Here is a 26589-nt window from a genome sequence, read left to right as displayed (position 1 = left end):
CTCTGTTCATCTTGTTAAAATCTACAGTAGGGTAGAAACACGCACTCGCTGGGGCACCAGCATGCCTTCTTAGAAGGAAGCAGTAAAGGGGGGAGTTTGTGCTCTTTCTAACTCGAATAGCCCCGCCAGTGCAAACACGAGTGCCCTGTGGTTGAGAACTATTTACACCAACTCTGTACTGTACTGTACTCTGCATGTTGGGGTTGAGCAAGATCTTCTTTGGCGATCACTCGTAGCAATGCAGCATCCCAGGGCTGCTATCACCCACGTTTTAGATGGGAGTATTGCGGCTTATAACAGCCCTTCAACGCAACTCGCTGTCAGAGGAGGGAATGAGACTGGGTTGGCTTTCCATTCAAAATCACCTTATGTGCAAAACACGACCTCTCAGGCTACACACAAATTATTCCTTCCATTCCGAGGTCAGATTCAGCGCCCACTTGCACGCAGAAGCCCTCGTGCTCCGTTTAGTCCGTTGGCTTGCACACCAGATGGGTTGCACTTTGACCGAAAACCCTGAAAAGACGCGACATTTCCCCATGAGTGGCAACCGAACTGGAAAATCTGTACTGATTTGGCGAGGTCCGCTTCCCAACGTCGCCTAAGGAGAACTGCAGGCTTTCTTTACCGATTACCATTATTCCGGTTCCCCTTCCTCCCCCCCCCCCCGAAGCGAGGAATGAAATAAAGCCAGAAAGGTCGATCGAAAACATTTAAATTGAGGTTCCCTCTAAATATTTCTACCTCTAGGGAGAGAATGAAGAGCCTCCTCCGGGAGCGGCCTCTCTATGGTAAAGGGCAACCGGAAGTGGCTCCTCGGATGGTTCCGGTGACCCGAGGAGCAACAGCTGGCGCCGGATCCGACTCCCTTCGTCACTGCCTGAGCTATGGCGGGCACGGCGCTGAAGCGGCTGATGGCGGAGTATAAACGTGAGTGGGGAGGCGAGGGCAGGCGCCCCCGGGGTCTCTGAGGGAGAGAACTCGGCTACGAGGCGGCGTCCCCTCCGGCGGCACCGGCCGTTTCTCCGGGCTCCGTTGCTGGGGGTGGCGGTGGGGCTGGCGGGTGGCAGTCCCGGCCGGCTTCGGAGCGATGCTTCCAAGTCCCTTGGCCGTTGCTCCCCTCACTCCTCGTCGAGCACCTCCGTGGGGAACCCGTCAAGTCACGCCAGTCTCTGGCAGCCCGGGCCAGGGCAGACATTCAGCAGGCGCAAGGGAAACTCCTTTTTCTGGAACGCCCCAGCGGAGGCCGTGAAATTGGCTTTGGCTTTTTGGGACTGAACTGCCCCTAAGCCCCCACCCACATCAGTCCCCTGCATGTGGAAATCTGGTGCGTCGAGAAGGAAGAGTTTCTCTACCTACAGAAACAATGTAAAGAAATGGACTCACTAGCAGGGCTTCAGTAAACACAATCAACAAAAACAAAAATAGAAACCACAAAAGGATGTTAAAATGATAGGAGTATAGCAGCAAGTAATATAGAGAATTCATATATTAAGATAAAACAAAGTAAGCAGGAGAAGGTATTATGTAAAAAAACCAGAAGAGGAAGTTTAGGGAAGTCATGTGGGGGGGACTGTATTCTGTTATGTGATAAGTTGTAAGTATGGTAAAATTTAATTAAAATTATTTTTAAAAGAGAGAGAGAAGAGTTCCTCTTCAGGGGTGGGGAGCCTGCGGTCCTCCAGAAGTAATTAGGACTCCAGTGCCCATCAGGCCCGCCCAGTATAGTCAATGGGAATTGTAGTCCAACATTGTCCGGAGGGCCACGGGTTCCCCATCCCTTGGTTCACTCTATAGTATTCTCCTTCATTCATCCCCCCCCCCATGTGCAGAGGTGTGGGGTGTTTTCTTTAGGTGGTACAGAAATATCCATTTCCCAAGTCCCCTTGGTGGTTTATATTTGGAAAACAAAACAAAATTTGCATAATGACATATTGTAATAAGCACTACCGTCTGAAGTGTTAACAACACAGCTGATACTTTAGCACTTGCTTCTCTTCTGTGTCTGAATTAGACAGCACCAAACAGAGCGTTCTGCTGTGTGTTCTATTTAAGAACTTGAACAGAAATACAATAGTTAGTTTTTGCTGTGTGGAAGGTGTTTTGTTTGGTCATTCAGTTACCAGTATGTACGAGAACTTGGAATGATGATGCCAAAAAGAAGGTAATATTTTAAATATAGACTGCTCAGGAAGTCTACAGTAGACAAATCTAGTGCCATACAGTACGTATTAACTAATCATGAGAAACCCTTAACAGGCTGTCGGCTATGGTTGCAGAAGTCAGCTATGTATCCCAGTGTTGGACATTTGCCCCAGGTGCATGGCATCTCCAGGTAGACTAAAAGAGGCTCCAGTTCTAAGTTCTGGAGAGATGCTGCTCCTTGAGTATTGAGCTCAATAGTATTGAGCTAAATAGATCAATGATCTGACTCTGTATAAGGCATTTTCTTGTGTTTCTTGCAGCAAAGCCTATGGGAAAGCTCTGGACTTAGAAAAAAAATCCTGTTAATATAGCAGTCTTTTCAAATTTATATCATTAGATATAAAGGTAAAGCTACTTTCATGTGTTTAACTCTGAATGGAAGTATATAAACACAAAAATTAAGAAATACATGGCTCACTTAATGTCGGATGGAAATTTCTCCAGTGCTTTATTTTCTACAGAAAATTTTCTGTTTCGTAAGTTTAATAGTACAGTAACAGTGAATGGAGGCCAGTTACAAAAGCAGTGCAGTATTAAGCAAGTTTGACTGTTTCAATACATTTTTTTAAGCTTTGTTTACTAAATACAAGTAAAATAAATGTGCTAAATAAGACCACTCTCTAGGGCATGCATCCCCAAACTGCGGCCCTCCAGATGTTTTGGCCTACAACTCCCATGATCCCTAGCTAACAGGACCAGTGGTCAGGGATGGTGGGAATTGTAGTCTAAAACATCTGGAGGGCCGAAGTTTGGGGATGCCTGCTCTAGGGCATCAGTTAGCTTTCCAATGCAAGTTAGGATAATTTGCATATGAAATTCATTTTTCCTGGAAAAAACATTAAATATTCATATGATTCTATGATTTTTAATTGTATTTTAATAGATTCTGTTATGTCTTACATTGTATTTTATTGCATTACAATTTGAATTCTATGGAGTAAATATAATAAAATAGATAAGAAATAAAGGGAACAACAAAAATACAATTTAAAAAATCATACAACATCTAGCACAGCACATGATCATTGCTTCCGTAGGCAGAAAAATCATTAAGTAGTCTGCCAAGACCCTCAGCAATCTTAAAGTAGTCCATGGTGGGGGGAGTTTGAGAATCACTCTTTATTAAACCAATCGTTTGATGCTGGTATTTGCATCTTCTCCACTAGAGAGAGCAATAACTCCTCTTTTCACTCCTGTTCACTTCTCCTGTCATCTTCTCCTGCCATCATCTCACATTCTAGATATTATTATTGTAAACAACTAGAAAAGTGGTAAGAATATGCCAGCCTTCCTCAGCCTGTGGCTAATGTGATTTGCAGTCCAAAACACCCCTGCAGAGTCCTAGGTTTGGGAATGCTGGAGTCGGCACTTGTTAATGAACACTGTGGGTCAGATTCAGCTAACTTGCTCTGCTAGCAAAAGCCCATGCAGGGACTTCTGCTAGCACAACAGGGCTTTTGCCCCTGTCAGCCCAAGATGCCCCCAGCCCCCAAATTGGCTTGTAGGGGTGGTTAGTAGAACTCCAAGAACAGAGCATGGGAGAGGCGAGAGGAAATTGTTCCACCAGGCAAGCAGAAATGCTTGCACTGATAGAACATGATGTGGTATTCCTTCCAGTTTAGGAACTAGGAAGCCTAATAGATTCCATCTGCTAAAATAAATAAAAACTTGAATAGCTGTAAAATCTCATGCTTATTGCTTGCTGACTGTATTCATATGTACATACTTTTGCATGCCTCAATATAAATGATAGAATGCAAGCTAGTTTTATACATAAAACAAGTTATCTCTGTGGCAGTGAGAACAAGATTTAAGAATATAAGAAAAGCCCAACTAATAACCCCCCCTCCTCCAAACACATTTAAAAGGGGTATAAGATGTTAATCAGTCAATGACCTATTTAAAGAGAAACATTTTCGCCTGGCGCCTAAAGGTATAATGAAGGCACCAGCCAAACCTCCTTGGGGAGCCAATGCAGAAAAGGCCTGTTCTTGTGTTGCCACCCTCTGGATCTCTTGTGGAGGAGGCACGTGAATAAGGGCCTCTTATAAAAGGCAACTGTTGTAAAAATTTTGCAGAGCTACACGGCCCTAGAATTAAGTGGATCCTTGACCCAGGAAGAGTCCAGGTATCCTGGCAAGCAGACAAAGTTTAAGCGTCTCCTGCCCACCAAATAACAGAGACCAAACCAGGACGTGCGAAGCAAGGCACTTTTATTTTTGCTGTTGCAACAGGGTCCTTCCTCTCACACAGGAGAACAAGGAAGGAACCCCAAACAAAGATGTCTTGCCCTTAAAAAGAGATTTGAAATTGGTTTCAGCCCACCCCCCAGAAGCATCATCCATATGTCACAGAAGGGGTGTAGCCCAAGACCCCCCCTCCCTAGATTCATCATAGGTACATCATGAAAGGGGAGGTCTGGTGGCAGTAATCTGAGCACCCTGGACCCTGCCCCCTGCCCCCAGAACCTAATCAACAAAATTGAGAGATATTTACATTTCCCTGTTTCCCAGCCAAGTTAATCACACCCTTTTGTCTGGCAGTCAGGTATCAGGATGCCAGGGATTATCACTTTAATTCCTGAGACAATGAGAAGGTTCCCCCCACCCCCCTTCTTCCTTGCAGAGGAACACCTGGTCAGAGAGAGTCAAAATGGTGTCAGTCAGGCCTGTTTTCCTGTGCTGCTTCAGACATGTTTCTGTACATTCATGTACATGTTTTATGAACAATTATTATATATATATATATGACCTCAAAATTCTTATAACAATATCCCCCATTTGGGGCTATAATTTTTCTTAAAAATTGTTGCCCCACAAAAGAATAACCAGATGTGTTGTTTTAGTACTTTGGGAGAAGCATTTCTCAAAAATGGTCTACGTATTTCATTTAACAGGATGGTCCACCAATATTGACTGGAAAGTGCAGTTTGTTTGTTTACCCTTTTGTGTGTTCTTCAGGTGTCAAAAGCTAGCTCTCCTCTGGTTGCACACCTCCATCGTGGCACAACAGCAACAATCCCTGGTGAATCCCCTTAGGGCTTTCATATTGACCATGTCGCCTGGCACCCCCCATAGCTGCCACAGGTTTGGACATGTCATGAGAGAGATGCCTTTGCCTTGGGCTTCCTATGGGCCTTTATTATAGGCTCTGGCCTTGCACTGTAGGGAGTTGCCCAGTTGCTCTTAAAGGAAGAAAGCTACTTGCACCTTGGATACACTTGCCCAATTAGAACTGACCCAATTAGAATTTATACAGCCCCATAAAACATGTCCAAATTAGTCAAATTTAACTCTAAAAGGGATCATTCCTGTTAAATCAAGACATAAATACCTTCATTTATCTGGTGTTTCATGGATCTTGGGGCTTATTCTTGGTAAAATGATTTAAAACAATCTAAAATTGTGTAAGAAGGCTGGCACACTGCAGAGTGCCAGGTGGGACAAGAAAACGTGGTCATAAGTTGATCTAATCTAAATACTGGACTATGCAATATCCTGATCCTTTAAAAGGCATACAATAATACAAAAAAAATCATTGGGACACTATACATTAAACATAAAAAAACAATTAAACACAAAATTGGTTCACCCCCCCTCCTTGTGGAAATAACATACTGTCAGACATAGTTCAATGTTTCTGTCGAATATCACACAACATAAAACATAATCATATATCAGTTGTATGTCTTGAGGCCATCATGATCTTGAGACAATTCCGGCTGCTTTTAAATCCTAGGGCACAGAGTCTTGAGGTCAAGGAGAGAGAATGTCCTTGCAATTCACTTTCCCCCTTTGTCCCAAAGTCATTTGACACATTTCAGTGTTCCTATATAACACATAATGCACAAAACCTTCAAATTATTAATTATACGCCACTTGTATATCTTGAGGCAATCAGGTGAACTTGAGATAATTCTTGCTGCTTTTGCATGTATCTCCAACAAGGGGGTTTTCTTGTCTGCCTTCGAGTCACTGGGAGGAAGTTAACAGTACTTCTATGCCAGCACTTCTAAACCTTGCTGAAACGTTATAGCTTTCTAGGTCCTCCTTCTTAGGTTGTGATCAAAGAGATAAAATGTCAATTTGGTTTCCTGTAAAACATCCTTTTGAAAATAGGCCTGCAGGGGGTTGGGGTCTGAAGATATAATTAGTTAAAAAATAATAATAATAAATAGTATAATAATGATAAAGTCAAGAAAGGGGAGAATATTCTAGAAATTTCTTCTTGGGAAGCTGCAAAGAATATAAGATCATAGTTAAGCATTTTATTCATCTAAATATTATTATTATCATTCATATTTAATTACTGCTGTTATTGTCTGCTCAGTCAGTTTAATTTACTTCACCTAGTTTGGCTGTGGAGGAAACAAAGGACAAAAATTTTGTTAATTAGGACACAATCGATAAGTTATTAACATTTTCCTTATGTGGTTCTGAATTCTCTTTGAGGTTCACGTATCTTGTTTGAAAGGGATTAATATTATTATTATTATTTACAGGAAAGAATGAGTTAGATGCTACATTTGTATGTACAGAAAGAAAAAGTAGAAATACCAAAAAAAAGATACAAAAATAAAATAAAATTTAGATTACCACTCACACAACAATTTTTCAAATGAAATTGGACTTGACACAAAGATATCAGATTTTTTTAAAAAAAGAATTATCATTAAATAATACAAAGACATTATAAATTGGAGAGGAACCTTAAAGATCTGAAGGTGAAATATCCAATTAAGATGGAAAAATGGTAAAATAACGGAAAAAGCTTTGAAATTCATCATAATAAGAAATACTCAGGCAAGACTACCTGACAAAATACAGTCACAAAACAATACCTGGTTATTGTTAGAATAATTTCATAGACATAATGGAAAAACTGATTTAATAAATGGAAGCAGATTATTTATAAGCTAAAGAGAAGCGCCAAAGAGAAATGAAATTACTGTTTGTATCTCCTCACTCCTCACTTTTTCTTTCTTTTTTTTTTTTGTGCTGTGGAAGAAAAAAATTGGCAAAACACTCAATCATTGCTACATTAGAAAAGGGAGGGTTATATTAACATAGGGTAATGCTTCGGGGTGAAATGCAAATGAGAGATAAGTATCCATCCTGAGTACCTGCTAGGAAAGAAATGGAGCCTTTTGTTTGCATAGTCTGTCAACTGGTAGACAGCAATTTTCTATGAATTTCCAAGTGTGGAGGGGGCTTGTTTAGGTGGCGTCCCCCCCCCCATTGGGAGATAATTTTGCATTAAGGTTCTGAAAGAATTTCTCTGCACACTGAATCTCAGTATCCTGCTGGAAAGGGAAAATTATTTCATGTGAAAATCAGTCAGGAAATGTTCCTAAAATGTACAGAGTTTTGCATGTTGAACTGGAATTGGCAGCTTCTAAACAGTTGATGGTTCTCAATGGTTCTTTATCTATTTATTTATTTTTACATAAAGAAATTTAAATTTAAGTTTCATGTGCAAAGCATAACCTTGAACCTCTTAATTAATTTATAAACTACTCAAGAGACAGACTTATAGTAGTACTCTGCTATTTATACCTGTGGAAAGAATCTGGCATGTTAAGATTTTGAAACTTGGCAACCATTTAACTTTGATGGACCAGTAACATACATGAGGTTGTTTTCCCTCAGTGGTTCAAAGCTTTACATTAAGAAATTTGAATAATATTTCATGAGCAGATTATAACCTTTTCGCCCCTTAGTTTAAACCTCCTTTTTCTCCTCTATTTTCCTCTTCAAGCTGACATAGCCTCTGTGCATGTACAGAGTTCATGATTCGGCAGTCTATTATACCCTTTTTTTTTTTTTAAAGTGCTGTACCTCTTGACAACATTACCATCTGAATAAAGGAAGGGAAGGGGAAAGAGTAGATTTTAAAGTAGGGTTAGATTTCAAACAAAAGATAGAAACATAGCAGTGTTTTTTTTTTCAGAGCCAGTTTAAATTCTTTTTCCTTGTTTGGAGTCCTAATACAATTTGATACATTGTTTCTTGTTTCTTGCTGCTTAAGAAGCAGGCTTATAAACCTTAAACTAACTTGGAAGCTGCAATAAAAGTTGGGTCAGATTAAAGTCCTAATGAAGTCACCAAATAAACACCTCATACCCCAGGCAAAATAAATCTTGATTTGCCCCCTTTATCTACAGGGTTCGGGGTGAATTCGTAATTGCAAATGTTTTCGTTTGTTTGTTTGTTTTTAATTAATTTATTACAGCCATGGCAGACTAAATTCTCTGCCCCTTTATCTATGGGTAATATGGCCATAGAGCCAGAATTCATAAAATCCTTTGCATTCTCATTGATTTTCAGCCTTACCAATTCCAGACAAAATTTTCTGGCCCTTTATTTACTTGAACTGTTGGCTGGAGTTTTGCAGTTAAAAAAAATAGCTGACAATATGGTGGAAAAAATAACACCAGACATTCATTTTCAATGCATGATATACCATCTCTACCTCTTTCTGAATGGCACCTCAAACTCTTCATGCCAAACTTTAAAAATCTATCTTTCCATCCTTCTCCACCAAAGAGTAATGCTTGACTGAATTCAGGCCATTTCACTATACCACCAGGGTTTAAACTCACTTTTCAGTGCTTACAAACACATTTTCTCTCCCTCCTTTTTCTAAGTTTGGAAAGGGTTGGAAGGGATCTTGAGTAATCTAGTCCCCCCCTTCTGAAATATGGGGATCTCAACACTATCACTGCCCTTAGGATACACATACATTTGAGTACAGACGCCTGACTGGGAAGGAAACACAGGCTATGCCCTATCACGGAAGCACATGTGTGTACTAAGGGAAAAATAAGGAAGGGGAAGATTAAAAGTACCAACGTTATATAGAAGCCTTTAGCAAACCTTAAGATTGGATAAAGATTGGGAAATGTTCAAGACTTTCATATGTGCTTAAACTTTAAACCTTAATAGACAACGTGATAAAAACTTATATAATCACTCCATAAAAAAAAACAATTACACTCTTGTTCCAACTCTGAAAACCAATAATCTTTCCTTGCCAGAAAGCAGAGCTGGGCTGAATTTCAACCCATCACCACATCAGACACATTGCCTTTCACATAGCTCTAAAATGGGGGTTAGAAGGGACCCTGAGGTCATTTAGTCTAACCCTCTAAGATACAGGATTCACAAGATTTGAATGAAAATACCAACTTTATACAGAACCCTTGAGCAGATGAGTTGTTTTTTTCTTAAGAGACTGATATTAGGAGCCCAACAATAACCCTTCTGTCCAACACAATTGAAGTTAAAACTAGACTCAGATAGACAATTCCTGGCTATGGAAGCTCTACCTTTGACAAACAAATCACCTTTATTGGAATAGCTGTTCAATTTTCCTTTAGTCAATATTCATCTAGTCACTTGGAGAAAGACTCCCCTTTGGAGCCTCTCTCAATAACAAACATTTGCACACCTCATTCTCATATTTATAATGTTTAAGATTGATCGGTTCAACATTGTTTCTATACTAGAAATTTAAACAAGTTGGCAGTTTTAACTATGCACACTTAAGAAGGCAGTCTATGGATGTTGTAGCCAATTTAAACACACCCCATAACATTCTAAACCTTGAGTACATCTCTTATCCACTTATAGCTGGAGTTTATGAACATTTTCAAGTTTAAAATATTTTCAAAGCATTGAGCAAGCATTTTTAAACTTACAGCTCGTTATTTTCCTTCATCCTGCCCCCTCTTTTTACTTTTGGAGAGGAAACAATGGCCTTCTACAGCCTCTTTAAAACAAACCTTTACACACTACCTCCACTCTTTTAAATATTTGCCATGTTTTTGGGTTGATCAAGCCCTTACATAAGATTATTTAAGCAAGCTTGCCTTAATTTTTATATTATTTTAAACTATGCATGCTTTAAAAAAGGCAGTCTGTGGGTGTCATGGCCAAATTTTAAACACAAACCCCTAATTTCCTAAACCTGGATTATATCTCTCATTTACTTTAAAGGAAACAACTATCTATAGCAGACACAAGGAACAGACGCACATACACGTAACAGACAACACAGACAACATGTAACATGCAAACATATATAATTTTATACCATAACATACTTTGCAGGATTCCTCACAAAACTTTTCCCATTCAGAGTTCACCAGGGTTAATTTTAAAGCGGAGATTCACTGTATGTTAAAGGAACCTCCTGGTAGCCATTTCCCCTCATCTGGGTGGTCCATAGTAAATCGGACCCTATGTTTTTTTCTTACAAAGTTTTTGCAATTGGTTCCCTTCAAGCTTGTCCGCCCCGGGGATTTCGTGCCAATTTAAGAGAACGAATTGGAGTGGACTTTCATCCTCAAAGTCCTTACCGGAGCAAAGCCTCAGTTGTGCTTTGCCTCGGTTGGGAGTCTGGGAAAGGAATTCCTTAGAGTGGGTTGCACCCATTTTACTTCTGTCTTTTTATACTGCAGTTCTGGGTCCCCGACCCTGTTCCTGGACACTCTTAACTTCCCGAGTCTATGACTCACCCCCACGTCCTAGTGGTGTTCCTGCCTGCCGTTCGCGTGCACTAACTACTAGGCGGCCTGGTGCAGCTAAAACCCTATTGGAACCCTCCCACTGGTCATCAATTGCCTGAGGGTTCCACAGCAACTTCCCTGCCTCTTACACACTAGACTCAGGTCCTACTGAACGCTTGCCTACGCAATGTCAGGTCGGAACTGAGGAATACAGAGTAGAAAGGAACAGGCGCACTTGCATTCCCTGGTCACGGGTCCTACCCAACAAGGGTCGCCGTGGCAGGGGGGCGTCTTCACCCGAAGATTAAGAGCAGAGGAATAGGAAACAGAGCTGGGATAGCCAGATTCCCAGATTGGTAGAAAAGCGACAGTTTGCTCAGACTTCTGCTCAGTTTGGCAGAAGGGAGCTGGGACAGTCTTTCTAAGCTCTGCGTTTAACGTAAAGACTGTTGCCCGGGACCTCAGTTCTACTCTGTAACTGTGCCTGGCAGCCTTGCTGCAACTAAGGTCCAAAGAGGAGAGTAGAAAAGGATAGTCCAAGTGGAGAAATAGATTTTTAGTTGCTGTGGTTCTTAGCTCACCCAAGGTGTCCCCTTTTAATACTCACGACCGATCCTTTCAGTCGAATCCCGTTGTCTCCAGCTTCCAACTGGTTCCTAAAAAAAAACAGCCTTGTCCCTTTAAACGTTGCTTCGTCCTGGGGGTCCCGCTTGGACTCTCAATTACTACCAAGTGCCTCGGGTCCTGAGGTTGGTTTACCCCCCTGCAAAAGAGGCAAGGGCGCGCTGGGCTCCCCTTCCTCAGTGAACCCGGAGCTCAAGGCAAAACTGGGTCCCCGAAGTGGTCGCCAAACTGTTGTAAAAATTTTGCAGAGCTACACGGCCCTAGAATTAAGTGGATCCTTGACCCAGGAAGAGTCCAGGTATCCTGGCAAGCAGACAAAGTTTAAGCGTCTCCTGCCCACCAAATAACAGAGACCAAACCAGGACGTGCGAAGCAAGGCACTTTTATTTTTGCTGTTGCAACAGGGTCCTTCCTCTCACACAGGAGAACAAGGAAGGAACCCCAAACAAAGATGTCTTGCCCTTAAAAAGAGATTTGAAATTGGTTTCAGCCCACCCCCCAGAAGCATCATCCATATGTCACAGAAGGGGTGTAGCCCAAGACCCCCCCTCCCTAGATTCATCATAGGTACATCATGAAAGGGGAGGTCTGGTGGCAGTAATCTGAGCACCCTGGACCCTGCCCCCTGCCCCCAGAACCTAATCAACAAAATTGAGAGATATTTACATTTCCCTGTTTCCCAGCCAAGTTAATCACACCCTTTTGTCTGGCAGTCAGGTATCAGGATGCCAGGGATTATCACTTTAATTCCTGAGACAATGAGAAGGTTCCCCCCACCCCCCTTCTTCCTTGCAGAGGAACACCTGGTCAGAGAGAGTCAAAATGGTGTCAGTCAGGCCTGTTTTCCTGTGCTGCTTCAGACATGTTTCTGTACATTCATGTACATGTTTTATGAACAATTATTATATATATATATATGACCTCAAAATTCTTATAACACCTCCATACTCTGTCCAGGTATGGAGAGAGGTTGTTCTTGAAGTACTGCAGTCCTGAGCAATTTAAGGCTTTATAGGTCACAACCAGCACTTTCAATTGGGCCCACAAACTTAATTGGCAGCCATCGCAGTCCTGTATCCTGTTTTCAGAGTGGTCAACCAGATGCCTCTAGGAAGCATGCAAGCAGGATCTGAGCCTGACAGCAACAGTGGTTTCCAGCAACTGGTATTCAGAAGCATACTGCTTCCAACAGTGGAGGGTGAACATTTTAAAGAGAGAACTGAGTTTCCAAGAATACTGATAATGCATGTTTACTTGGAAGTATCGTAAGTCTAGCTGTATTCAATGGGGCTTATTCCCTTGTGAGTGTGCTTACCCTAACAAGCAAGCAAGCAAGCAAACTAGTAGGATATAAAGTTTACTCTTGTTCTAAATCATTTTCCTGTGTTGAGTTATCTGTTATTGCTGTCAGAAATTATTGTGGCCATATAGATTGTCTTGGCAGAATATTAAATGCCTTGTTTTTGTGGTATTAATTAATGAACTGATAAAAAATACTTTAAAATATTTATTCTTAATTTTAGAGTTGACCTTGAATCCACCAGAAGGCATAGTAGCTGGTAAGGAATCCTATTCATTTTATATCTGTATAACTTGAAATTAGAAAACTTTAAATAAAAAAATATGTTTTTGTCTTTCAATAGGGCCTATGAATGAAGAAAATTTCTTTGAATGGGAAGCTTTGATAATGTAAGTTTATAAGCTATTATTCTTTTTAAATGATATCTACATACATTTTGCTGGTGGACCTCAGAGAACAAAAAGTAATCCTATGTGCATCTTTTAATAAATGGAGTATCAAGTTTAGGGATTCCCCTGAAACAGTTCAGATTGCATTTATCCACCTGCCAACATAAGTCCTCTTAATACGTTCTGAAAAGATAAAAGCTTTACCAACTTGCAAAGAGGGCAAGTTGTCGAGTTCAATAATAATCTACTGTAGTTTTGTTGAATTCATATGCATAGCTGCCAAGTTATCCCTTTTTTAAAGGGATTTTCCCTTATGCTGAATAGGCTTCCTCGCGAGAAAAGGGAAAACTTGGCAGCTATGCATATGTGGCCTTTAGTACAGAAAGAACTTAAGAGTTTTGCATGCCATCACACCACCTGGGACAGACTCAGATAATGAAGAAGAGAAATAGTGTTAGTGTATTGAATTTCACCTAGTTTATTCATAGCCATGTAGGAACAAGAGAGACTTTTCAGCATTGTGCTCTCACCTATCAGGTTTTCTTTTTTTAAAATTGAGATGAAACAGGTGGTGAAATCGCTGAGTTCTAGCCAACCTTAGGGGAGTTATTTTCCACATTTATCCTAACGAGGGTTTGTGGATCTCATTTTCACTCAAAGGGGACCTTGGCTGTTGGAAATACTTGGGCTTTCTTTGCCATAGCCCCAATTTTTTGGGTTTGTCTTGTGAAATCTGCAGATAGCTCAACTTGCCAGTGTCAGGGAATATCTAAAAAAGTTTCAGAAATGAAGAGTACAGACAATGGGAACACAAGCAATATGACACAAGTCTCAAGATCTGGAATTTCTCTGAAGTCCGGTTTTCCTCTTCTGAAGTGCACTCTTTCTGTGTTATTTGGCAATGTGCTGTATAAAATTTCAGATAGGGTCATAGCTCTGGAAAATTGTAGCAGTACAGTATGCATTAAGACACACTGGAAGAAATTAAAATAGTCTGTATACCCTTGATCTGGGAGGCTTTTTCTAATGAGAGAGGAGTGTGTTAATATAACAAGCTGTTACAAATTCGCTGCAAGTTTTGATTGTGTGGCCGTAGCTGATAGAATAGAGAAACACATGCTTATTTTTGTGTATCAGGCTACTAGTCAAATTGCAAGAAAATAAACTTTGGATTTTAATAAATCAGTGATTTGGAAGGAAGTGTGGCCAATATACAGCAGGGTGATTTTTTGTAGTTCTTAAATGCCAAATGTTATTTTCTGCTTTGTAACACACATGGAAAGAGTACTTTGAACATTTTTTCAAGGAATTTGTGTATCAGCATCTTCCCCTCCCACTGTAGTGGAGGTGTAATCAATGGCTGTATTGATAATGAGAGTGCCTAATTTATGAGTGGCACCAATAAAGATTAAGCTACTATACCAGAAATACCAAGCCTTGTATTTCATGATGAAAACTAGTATTGCTGAAACATCATAAATTGAATATTTTCAGTGTGGCTAAAACTGAAAAGAAACACCCAATGATTTTAGCAAAAAAATCTTATTTAGTTTTGCTGTTTCCATCTCATGGCCAGGAGTATGTCCACTTTGGTAAAACCATGCTTGTTTTTAGGGCCTGAAACAAGTGCTGTGATCTTGTGCACAATTTCTAAAGCAAATAAATGCTCACCTTTGATCTTGTCACATCAAAAGTGCAAATAGGCAGTGTTAGATAATGGGAGTACATAAAGACTTCCAGCTTCATACCGTGTGAGTGCTGTGTTACGTAAATCAATTAACTTGATAAGTGAGATTAATGTATTTTCTCTCTCTTATCAGACTATTCTCACTTAGCTTTATTAACTTCAAAAAGGATGGCATTTGAAAACTGTTAGTGCTCATTATCACAACAGTTTACCCCACTAAAATGATACAAAAGTATTCATTGTTTGAACTTGGCTAGCCTAAAGGCTGCTCTTAAAAATAACAAGTACAAATTTAAGCCAATATTTCAAAAAGCTGTCTAGAAATGTAATTATATTTCAGTTTAGTGTAAATGTTTACTTCATTGTGGAATTCCCCTTTGTGCATTGTAAGATTTTGGGAGCAGGGATTGCAGCTGCTTTCATAAAAATTGGGGGGGAAACCAAATGTACTTAAAAACAATTATTATAGCATTAACTGACCTCCCATAAGTGTTTGTTCTTTTGTTCCATATGTTTATGTGAAGTTTTTCTACCCTTTTATTTCCTGTAATTGTATGTTACTGTTAGTGTTATAATGTTTTTGCTTATGTTCTAAGATACATGTAAATTTATGGCTGTTTATCATAATATAAGTTTTTCTTATATCTTGAGCTACATGTGAATGGTGTTTTAAGAAATAAGAGCCCTTCTAGGGCCCCTCAAGTCCAGCATAAGCAATACATGAGACTCCTGCTCAGGACTCCCAGCAATGGGTATTTAGAAGCGTATTGAATTTGTCTATCCGCTCTTTAAAACCAATCATATTGGTGTTCATCACTACATCTTGTTGCAAATTCAATAGTTTAACTATGTGTTGTGTGAGGAACTACAGTCATACCTTGCATCCCGAACACCTTGCACGTGAAACGTTTTGGCTCCCGAAGGCCGCAAATCCGGAAGTGAGTGTTCTGGTTTGCAAACGTTCTTTGGAACCTGAACGTCCAACGCGGCTTCCAGTTGGCTGCAGGAGCTTCCTGCAGCCAATTGGAGGCCGTGCCTTGGTTTACAAACGTTTTGGAAGTGAAACGCACTTCCGGAACGGATTCCGTTTTACTTCTGAGGTACCACTGTACTTCCTTTTGTCACCCTTGAATTTTCCAACATTCTGCTTCATTGAATGACTCTGGCTTCTAGAATTATGGGAGAGGAAGAAAAAATGTCTCACCACCCAGGCATCATTTTATACAGTTTCATCAGGTCGTCCCCCCATTCACCTTTTTATAAACTAAAAAGCCCCATACGTTGTAACCTTTCCTCATAGGGAAGTTGCTTCAGCCCCTTGATCTTTTTGTTTGTACTTTTCTGCGCTATAGTTTATATTACTCTATTGCACCTAATTATCAGCAATCATTATGTACTGAGAGCTGGAAGAGTGATATACAGTCTGTAGCAAGTGACTACTTGCTCAGTGTCGCTATTTTAAAGTTTATGGGGGTAGGGTGGAGGAAGTATTAATGTTTAACCCCTTAGAAATTGTAGCAGCAAAACTACCTAGACTTATTATCACATTTAAAGTGTAGCAAGGAAGCCTAGTGGGAACAGTGTTTAGGAATAACTTTTCTGTGCAGGTTTATCATTAAGCAGTGAATTTATGGTGTGCTATAGATATAGGCATCTTAAAGTTGTGTGTCTAATGGCTGATCCAAGGTTTTTGTTTTCATTACTACTACTTTTTTGTAATGCTATTTGTAATGCTTATTTGTAATGTAGTGCTGTGGTTTGTGGGGTCATGGAGAGTCGGATACAACTAAACAATATTTGTAATGCAGGTTTAAAGTATTGGTATGTTCCTGCTAGTTCCCATAATGCTAAGCAAAGAAAGGAGGCATGCTATTTCTCTTCTCCCAGAAGTGAGTGGCTTTTCTTGTTTAATATCAAAGAAATAGCTTAGATTGGGAAATGATAGTTGCCTTACAAATAAAAGGCAAAGATCAACTGCCCAGACAAATAATTTTTTATTCTAAGACCAAAAACATCCATTTGGTTCCAGTCTAAATATGCAAATGATTTTTTAATATATACATATATACTAAATTGCATCCTACAATGCCATAATAGGAGACATTAAGCATGTATTTTGATTTTATGGTGGAAGCTATATTATTTCTCCCTACTATGGTGACAGAGGCAATTTCCACGTGGGGAATGTTGGTTCAGAATGTTGCTTTGATAGTTCTGTGCTACCTAATATGGAGTCAGAGCGCTGGAAAATTTCTAACTTAGAACTTGCTCCCACCACCTGGGAAGCTGAAATAATTTTTTTCTGCTACACGTGCATAGGAACAGTGAAATAACCAGCACAGCCTTATTTAATTCCAGTATTATACCCTAACTTTTAAACAAATACTCAGGGTATATTACAAGCAAAATAAAAGCAATGACAAATGATTAAAAAAAATAATTAGAGCTAAATCAAAAGTATAAAAACAAAGTTATAAAGCTGTTACTTTTTATAAAAAATAATTTATTATCACTGTGATTTAGACTTCTTCTTCTGTAGTAACTTGAAATGCATGCCAAGTATCTTCTACTTCAGTGAATAGAGCGTTTAACACTTTTCATTCTTAATAACATAGATTATGGTTCCTTCAAGATGTTAAGGTACCTGACACTTCTAGTTTTCCTATAATAGCGGAGGTTACTGCCCCATTCATATACATAAGGCTTACATTTGCAATTTCTAACACCCACTACATCCATGCTGTTGTCTCTTTGGATATTCACAATACAGCAGAAATGCTTTCTGATAGGGCTTAAGGGTTGTATCCAACAAAGTCATGCACTGAATAGGCCCATTTAAATCAGTGGACCTTAGTTAGCATGACTTGGATACAACCCAGAGTGAGCAACGTATATCTCATTATAAACAGAGGAACCTATATGTTAGGGCAAAATTCTGGGTGCGAGAATGCTCAGCCACCTAGGTCATCAGGCAAGGGCCTGTGGTCGTTGCGGAGTATAAAAGGAAGGAGTCCAGCCATGATCCGGAGCAAACAGCAAGGTTTATTACTGCGCAGCAGGTTCAATGCCAGACTGAACACCGTGAACAGGGCTGCAAGAACTTTTAAAAGTTCCCACCACCACCACCCCATAATGCACATCGAAAGCATCATACATACATCACTTGTGACAGGGTAAAACGTCAGAAAAGGGGAAGGTGCAAGGGGCATTAGCATACAGGTAAACAGGAGGTAAACAGGATTAACATAAGGTAACAATGCATGATGTCCCAGGACATTGATAAGCAAGTACCAGTAAGTATCTGGGAGGGGATCCTTGAGTACCTGGCAGGGAAAAACAATGGGTCCAGGTGTGTGTATTGCCTCTGGCTTCGGAGGGTCGGGAATGGCAGGAGATGGTACTTGAATGGATTATGGATATGCAGAGGAGCACCACCCTGGCTACCTGACCTCTTGCTTAAAGGATTATGGCTGTTCCCTGCATCCCTGGGAGCCCTTAGCCAGAGTCGCAAAAGGGGGTTTCATTTAGAAATAAAGATACACGGTATTCATTCATAAAGAAATATGGTTACATAGTGTCTCAGGCAACAGAGAAAGGGTAGGAAAAGGAGCCTTTATTACACAGGGCTTGATCTTGAGGGGTTTGTGTTGGTGCGATACTAGAGTGGTGTTGTAGGATCAGACGGGGTCCTCTTGAGGGCATTTGTGCCAATCTTGATTCCCAAATGAAGCCTCATTTGGGTGCCCCCCCCCTATAAAATTCCCTAACACTATATATATATATATATATATATATATATATATATATATATATATATGTGTGTGTGTGTGTGTGTGTGTGTGTGTGTGTGTTCAGCAGTAAGTTCCACCGAGATCAGTGGTTTTCTCCCAGGTAAAGTATGGGATTGCATCCTAACCAGACCAAGGGAAGCATAGAGGAAACTTCAGGTGATTGAGGATCAAAAAACACTGTTCTTGTAAGCAGATAAGGGTTCTTCTAAAATAAAACATCTAAACATAGCATTTGTCAAAATTGCCTATAAACTGTTCAGGAGTGTTCAGAGCATATACCAGTGTTGCTAGGCCATCCCAGTCCAGGAATCACAAGTGGGTAGAGTGATACCGAGTTAGTATAGGCTTGTTCCTTGAGTGTGGGAACCAGCATCAAATCCTTACTCAAGCATGAAACTATCTAGGTGGTCTTGGACAAATGCACAGAAATTAAAGGGTAAAAATAAGGCCCTCTGAGGGGTTCTGCTCAATGCACTTAAGCTATATTAGGTGAACAGATTGGAAAGAAGAATCTGTTCTGTTTTATGGAAGGAGAAACACGTAATAGTGAAGTTCTACTTGGCTAGACTATGATGGTTCCAAGATTTTTTTTTGCCAAGGTGATTGTTGAAGGAAAAAAGGAGGGGGAGTGTTTTTGTTTTTTAGAGGAGGAGAAGCGATTTAGGCCCAGGAAGAAATATGCTAGAAGTGACACTGAGAAAAAATGAGAGGCACAGGTTGTGCATTTGTAGGAAGGAAATAAAATAACAATAGAGAGGTAGCAAAGGTTGAAACTCCTACTTCTAATACTTATTACTTATGAGGACTCTAATTCTGAAATTCCGCCTTATGTTTGTTGTTTTGTTGTTGTTCAGTAGTGCCCCAAAACACGTGTTCATTACTGCCTAGAAAAGCTATGGGCATACAGGTGGAAGTTTCCACATTGAATGATTTAGCTTGCCAACAATTATGGTCAGTGCTTGGTGTGTATGTAACCCCATTTATAATCTGGGTGTGCACCTTGGGTATACTTATCTTCAAAGTCTGAAGTCTGGCCAGCATGCACATCCTAATTGCATATCCTGAAGTTGCTTGAGGAGTTGTGTTAAAATCTAACATGCACATCTTTCCATCAGACCATTAGAGAAATAATAAACACTGGTTATACAATGCCTTGCAAATGGCAGTTTCTGACACTTTTGTCCATGCATTATAACAGTGTCTTCAAAGTAGCAAGATCAAGCACCTGTAGGCTATATCTCTTGACGTGCAGGCACTAAAATCTGGAACATGCCTTGGAGACAGATTGAATATAATTGAATAAACACACCCTGGTAATTAAGCAGTGTTGTGACCTTCCTAGTAATTTAATGTGCAAGCTTTGATTTCTCTCCCTTTCAGCTTCTTGTTTTAGGTTAGAGAGGATGTGAACAAGTTAACTCTTCATAATCAAGGCCTCCGTCTAAGAAAAGAGCATGAATTTTTCAGTACACATTGGGTTTCAATGTGTAGTATAGCCTTGTAAATAAGCTCACCAAAGTTACTTGTCTAATATTTTGTTTAAGTGGCACAGAAAGTAGGGTACATGTGCTTTCCACAAATTGCGCTGGCAGTTAACATACGGAGCTGAGGGACAAGCTTATTGTCTTCTATGACAAGCTCAGAAAATTAACAAACAGGCTGAGGACAACTAAAGAGACCTGTCCCTCCTTTGCCAGCCCACTCACTCGCTTGCATGGACTTTCTTGTCACCTGTGGTTTCCAAACAAGGTGTTGGGAGAGACAGGACCAGTTTAGTACCTATACTGGCCCATGCTGAAGCAGCTTCTGTAGAAGTGGTTACCATCCAGCATGAAAGCTCGCATGCTGTTAATTAGCTATGACAAATCACCAGTTGTAGAATGGCAACCAGAGTGTAGGGCTGTGTGGATTGGACAGAGGTGTGTCTGATGGCCTCTTGCAGAGATCAGCAGGAAGCCCCCAGATGGGTCTTTTCTAGGGAGGGAGAAGGGCTGAGGCAGCCCATGATCCATTGGAAACTGAGCTTGCTGCTCTGTGTCATGTGACAGCATTGAGCCCAATCTGGGCCTGATCACTTGGTTGCAAAAGCATAAGTGTAAGAATAGTGTGTCAGTAAAGCTGTATCCTTACTATTAGGTGAGAAAACAGGGTTTCTGATTCTCTCCTTTTGAGCCAAGTAGTGGCTTAGCTGTGGTATTTAGTGATGCATTTCCTTTGAGAATAACTTCGCACTCACCTCCTGCTGCCAAAAAAGCACTTTCTTAACCTGGTATTAGGAATCAGACCTCCAATATTGGATGTTACAACTTTAAAACAACAACCACACAATAATAACTGAGAGTTAATCCTATTTCATATTTATAATAAAAGGAGTACAGCTGTATACAGCTTATGTATGTAAAGACCCCACAAGTGGAGTGATTTAAACTGAGGTTATTTTAAATCACAAATTATATATGAAGTTAGGTGAGGGGCAGGTGGAGATGCAACTGTCCATGTACAGTTGGATGCTGCATTAGAAAGAAAAACGTAAGCCCAGCCAAATAGGGCTTGCCATTACTGCTGATCAGCTGATTAGTGGTAACTTAGGTAAACTTCAGATTTTTCTTCCTAGTGTGGCTTGCCATAGTACAAAGGAAAAAATGGCTCACAGTAATGTCATGTGGGCAGGCCCTGAGAATGGCTCAGGATCTGGCCCACTAGCTGGATCCAATTCTCTACTCCCGCCATAGCATACAAAGTGGTGCAAATTAGAAATAAAAATATATCCTCTTGGGGTCATTTAATGATTCCAAATATGTAGGACGGTTAAATAGCAGTTAGTTAACTGGCCATTGTCCATTGTGGAGGAAGCAAGTGGTGGTGATCCCTGCAGCACAGGCTTCCCATGCTTCTTTAGCCCTTGGTTCTAGAGAATGATTGCTGACTCAAATAAGTCATCTATGGCAGTGCCAAATGTACAGTTGCATCAAAGCACTATGACTATAACATCAATTATAGTTTATCATCAACTTATTTATGTTTAGGAAAATATATATAAAATAGGCAGGTGGTGTACTACAATATATACACATAAAAACAACATGCAATAATCGTAAAACTGACTCACTCACTTGGGCAAAATTTAAACAAATGAATGGGTCTGTCAGCATGAAAGATACTCAACAGCTCCCTGAAAGTTAGCAGCAAGGATGCTTGCCAAATCTCTACTGGATTACATCTTGGATATCCTCTTGAAGATTGATCTGTTTGAAATGAAGAATACTAAATAGTTTATAGTCAGTTCATACAGTCTGGAAACTACTTACATGTTATAATTGCATGTATCTACTAATCTAGAGACTTCCTTGTGCTGCTGAAATACTTGATTGCCATCAACTTTCATTTTTAGTAGCTAATATTTTGGAACTAGTTTGAAAGTGGTGCCAACTGTTTCCATGCTGCATAGATGTAATGTTTCTTTTGTTTCAGGGGCCCAGAAGACACATGCTTTGAGTATGGCGTTTTCCCTGCTATTCTGAGTTTTCCTCTTGATTATCCTTTAAGTCCTCCAAAGATGAGGTTCACATGTGAGATGTTTCATCCCAACAGTAAGTTCTACCAATAGGTGCCTTTATGCTTTCTACATGGGTCAAGAATGTCATCAAGTCCAGCTATCTAGAAAAAGCTTAATGGACCGTTAAAACACTTCGGCTATCTTCAGCAGGAGCTATTATCTGGACCTACCCTTTGATTTTAGTTGTTGTTCATTATTGTACAATTAGAGAACTATGTACTTAGTCACTGGTTAACACCTTTTAACTATGTTTTACTCATAAGCCACTTTGAATTGCGGTACAAAATAAAGCAAAGTACTAGATGTGATCTTCTGTATACCATTTACCCCTAATGTCAGTAATTTCATAATGTAAAATGGCCTGAAACAGAATGGAGGAGATAGAGGGATCTGTTGGAACCGAAGCTGGTCTCACTGCCATCACATGATAGGATCAGCAACCTTGCTTCCCCATCTGATCTTATGCCCTATCCACCTTGTGTCCATAAAGTCCTGTTGGTAGGGGAGTGGAGAGGTTTGAGTTACAGCCTGAGATGACAAATACTTGACATATGGATTTACCAATGAGATTAATTTAGCTCGGCAGTAGTTCCATTTCTGGTGACATTTTGTCTTTGTTTGCCCAACTAATAATAATAATAATAATAATAATAATAATTTTATTTATACCCCGTCAAGACCAGGCTCAGGGCGGCTAACAGCAAAAATACCAACGCAAGTATAAAAGAAACAATTCAATTAAAATGCAGATTAATACAATGTTAAAATTCAATTTTAAAATTAAAATCTACAAGTAAGATAAAACCATTGTAAGATAAAACCTTAGGGGAGGGTAACTGCGTCAGTCCAAAGGCCAGGTGGAACAGCTCTGTCTTGCAGGCCCTACGAAAAGATGACAAATCCCACAGGGCCCTAGTCTCCTGAGACAGGGCGTTCCACCAGGTCGGGGCCAGTACTGAGAAGGCTCTGGTCCTAGTCGAGGCCAGCCTAACCACCTTGTGACTCGGGATCTCCAGTATGTTATTATTTGTGGACCTTAATGTCCTCTGCGGGGCATACCAGGAGAGGCGGTCCCGTAGGTACGAGGGTCCTAAGCCGCATAAGGCTTTGAAGGTCAAAACCAGCACCTTAAACCTGATCCTGTACCCCACCGGGAGCCAGTGCAGCTTGTAAACTACTGGATGAATGTGATCCCGCGGCTGGGACCCCGTAAGGAGTCTCACAGCGGCATTCTACACCCGCCGGAGTTTCTGAGTCAGTTTCAAGGGCAGCCCCGCGTAGAGCGAGTTACAATAATCAAGCCTAGAGGTGACCATCGCATGGATCACTGTAGCCAGATCAGGTTGAGAAAGGTAGGGGACCAACTGCTTAATGCGGCGGAGATGGAAAACAGTAACTTGTTGGTCTCTGCATAATTCCCATTGTCTTAAAAGAAAAATTCACAGGGTTGAGCCCTCCTTTCTGAATCCCATGTCTTTAATAACAGGAGAGCTGGAAACTTTTCTAGGAGCATTATAGGCAGATACCATGAAGTAGCAATTGGAGAAGAAGAACAAAGATGCCCACCAAAAGCATGGAGCAGATTCAATTAAATAGTTGTTCTAGTGGGAATCTCTGCAGTGAGTCCCACTAGTGCAATGAGGCTTTTCTTCCTGCTCCACCTCCCTAAATCAGCTCTGCAGAGCATGAGTTAACAGTGTAACGTTGGAAAATGTTGGTCAGTTCTCTTACCTGGGCAGCTATCTTTCTACAAGGGCCAACATTGATGCCAAAATCCAGCATTGCCTGAGCTCTGCGAGTGCAGCTTTCTCCGGATTGAAGCACAGAGTGCCGGGACATTTGCAGGGAAACCAAAATGCTTGTTTACAAAACTATTGTACTACCAGCCTTACTGTATGCTTGTGAAACATGGACCACTTATAAAGACCATCACCACTCCTCGAAAGATTCCATCAAAGGTTCTCTCTGAAAATTTTTACATATCACTTGGGAGGACAGGGCAAACTAATGCCAGTGTACTGGAAGAAACAGAGATCACCAGTGTCAAAGCAGTGATTCTTCAACATCAACTTCATTGGACTGGTCATGTTGTTCAGATGCCTGATTTTTGTCTGCCAAAGCAACTACTCTTAAAAAATGAAAAGCATAATGCCGGTGGTCAACAAAAGAGGTTTAAAGACTCTCTCAAGGCAAATCTTTAAAAATGTAGTATAAACACTGACAATTGGGAGACACTGGCCTGCAAGCACTCCAATTGGAGAACAGCCTTTACCAAAAGTGTCATGGACTTTGAAGACTTTAAACTCAGGACGAAAGGGAGAAACGTGCTAAGAGGAAGGTACATTTGGCAAACCCTCACCTTGATCAACTCCTGCCCGGAAACCTATGTCCCCACTGCAGAAGGACATGTGGATCCAGAATTGGCCTCCACAGTCACTTACGGACTCACTCTTAAGACCGTGTTCATGAAAGACAATTTTACTTGACTGTGAGTGATCACAGAAGAAGAAGAAGAAGAAGAAGAAGAAGAAGAAGAAGAAGAAGAAGAAGAAGAAGAAGAAGAAGAAGAAGAAGAAGAAGAAGAAGAAGAAGAAGAAGAAGAAGAAGAAGAAGAAGATGAGAGGGGAGATGGTCCCATCTGGCAAGCAGAAATGCTTGCACTAACACAGGCATCCCCAAACTGTGGCCCTCCAGATGTTTTGGCCTACAACTCCCATGATCCCTAGCTAACAGGACCAGTGGTCGGGGAGGATGGGAATTGTAGTCCAAAACATCTGGAGGGCCGAAGTTTGGGGGTGCCTGCACTAACAGAACAATTGTATTAGCATGATGTTGAATTCAGCTCTGTGTGACTAACTCTCTTTTCATGTATTATTTCCCCTAAGTTTGACTATTGGGACTTTCAAAGCATATCATCTTCACCTCTTCTATTCATGTTCCTCCTCTACAGAATAGAGATCCATCAAGGTCTTGTCTCCCTTTCCCTCAGCTATGGATAGACCAACAACAACCATTCCCTACCCTAAGGCTGTAGTGAGGGAGTAAACACAGTAACCTATATATAGCTCTTAACAAGTTTCAAACTTGCACAGAAATTAGCTGAAGGGGAGATTTGAAAATGTGCCTGGCAGCTTTCTACCACCCATTTCACTCTGCTGTTATTTTGGGTGGAGAGTAGCTGGACAAATGGAAGAACAACCCTGGGGGGGAATGAGAGAGAAAATAAAAGTGAAGAGCCAAATCTCTCTCCCAGTCAGTGGGTTAGAAGAGCAATACCAATTTATATTTATACGGTAGCATGGTCTTTCTCCATCTCATTCAAAGTGAAAAACAGTAAAATGGCACAAAACAGTAGTGCAAGGCAGACTGTTAAAAGTGCACCAAAGGTTTGTTGACTTTTAAAAATCTAGCATCTTCTAGGCTGTAGACCTACTTGTTAGGGGAGTATTTTGGGGAGGGGGAACTTGTCTTCTATTTTAAGACACCTTAAAATAAGAACTAATTTCAGTGTAATCCTAGGCACGCCTAACTGGAAGTAAATTCTATTGTGTTAAATGAGATTTATTCCCAGGTAAAAGGATTAGGATTATAGCCTAAAATGCATAAATGATGGACAGTGTTTGGACAGAAAGCATGTGGGGAAACATGTTACACTAGAGGATTTGGAATCCCTCAGAAATTGATCTATTGACCCCTCCTTTTTATCTAGAAAGATGTGTGTTTTAAGAACATTAGCTCTGTAGTTGCAAAAAGTATATTGTTGCCTCCTAGATTCTTCCACTTTCTTTCTGTTTTTCTTAAATGACTGTTGTGTAGAGGAGGCTAAAGAACAAAATACTTTTGTTCTCCACAGTTTATCCAGATGGGAGAGTTTGTATTTCTATTCTTCATGCTCCTGGGGATGACCCCATGGGCTATGAGAGCAGCGCAGAACGGTGGAGCCCAGTACAGAGCGTGGAGAAGATCCTCTTGTCAGTGGTCAGCATGCTGGCAGGTATGAAACAGCAGTTCTTCTCCAAACACTAAGCTAGGAAAGCTGTTCAAGCAGCATCCAATTAATGGGCTGCTAAAATGCCAAGGGTTTCAGCAGCCACCTTAGAAGCTGTTTAGCTATGGTTCTCTTTTATGTAGTCTGCTGTTCCCTTAGATTTGGCATTGGCTTTTCTTTACGATAAATTGTGTCTGCGGAGAGAAAAAGTGGCCAATTTCATCAATGTCTTGCTTCCCAAATGTAAGCCTTTATGTTGCTACTTTTGAAGACTGAAGAATGGCTACTAGCCACAATGACTATGTTGTACCTAAACTGTTGAAGACAATATGCCTCTGAATGCCAGTAGCTGGGATTCGCAGCTGTTGTGCTCAGGATCTTCATGCAAGAACAGAGTCCTGGGCTAGATGGGCCTTTGGCCTGATCCAGCAAGGGCTCCTTAGGATGAGTTGAAAATCCTATGTCCAGATAGTTCATTGTTTTACCTAAATAGGAGAAAGTTGTTACTCTCCCTCTATGGTGAAGTGCAAGGCAAGCTGA

The 26589-nt window shown here is 40.6% G+C and overlaps 1 protein-coding gene across 1 annotated transcript in view; it reads left to right on the top strand.

Annotated features, from left to right (window-relative positions):
* Positions 1-788: 788 nt before the first annotated feature.
* The window catches only part of UBE2G2 (ubiquitin conjugating enzyme E2 G2), a 28791-nt gene continuing 2990 nt past the window's right edge, over positions 789-26589 (top strand). Inside the window, exons 1-5 of the mRNA XM_035133607.2 lie at positions 789-930; positions 12862-12897; positions 12982-13027; positions 21977-22095; positions 25915-26055. Of these exons, the coding sequence (XP_034989498.1) occupies positions 888-930; positions 12862-12897; positions 12982-13027; positions 21977-22095; positions 25915-26055 (385 nt within the window). The 5' untranslated portion in view covers positions 789-887. The remainder of the gene's footprint in view (positions 931-12861; positions 12898-12981; positions 13028-21976; positions 22096-25914; positions 26056-26589) is intronic.

The sequence above is a fragment of the Zootoca vivipara genome, chromosome 5 (assembly GCF_963506605.1).
Source record: "Zootoca vivipara chromosome 5, rZooViv1.1, whole genome shotgun sequence".
In the NCBI taxonomy this organism is placed as follows: Eukaryota; Metazoa; Chordata; class Lepidosauria; order Squamata; family Lacertidae; genus Zootoca; species Zootoca vivipara.
The sequence above is the reverse complement of the archived record's forward strand: the minus strand, read 5'-3'. Positions and strand labels throughout refer to the sequence as shown.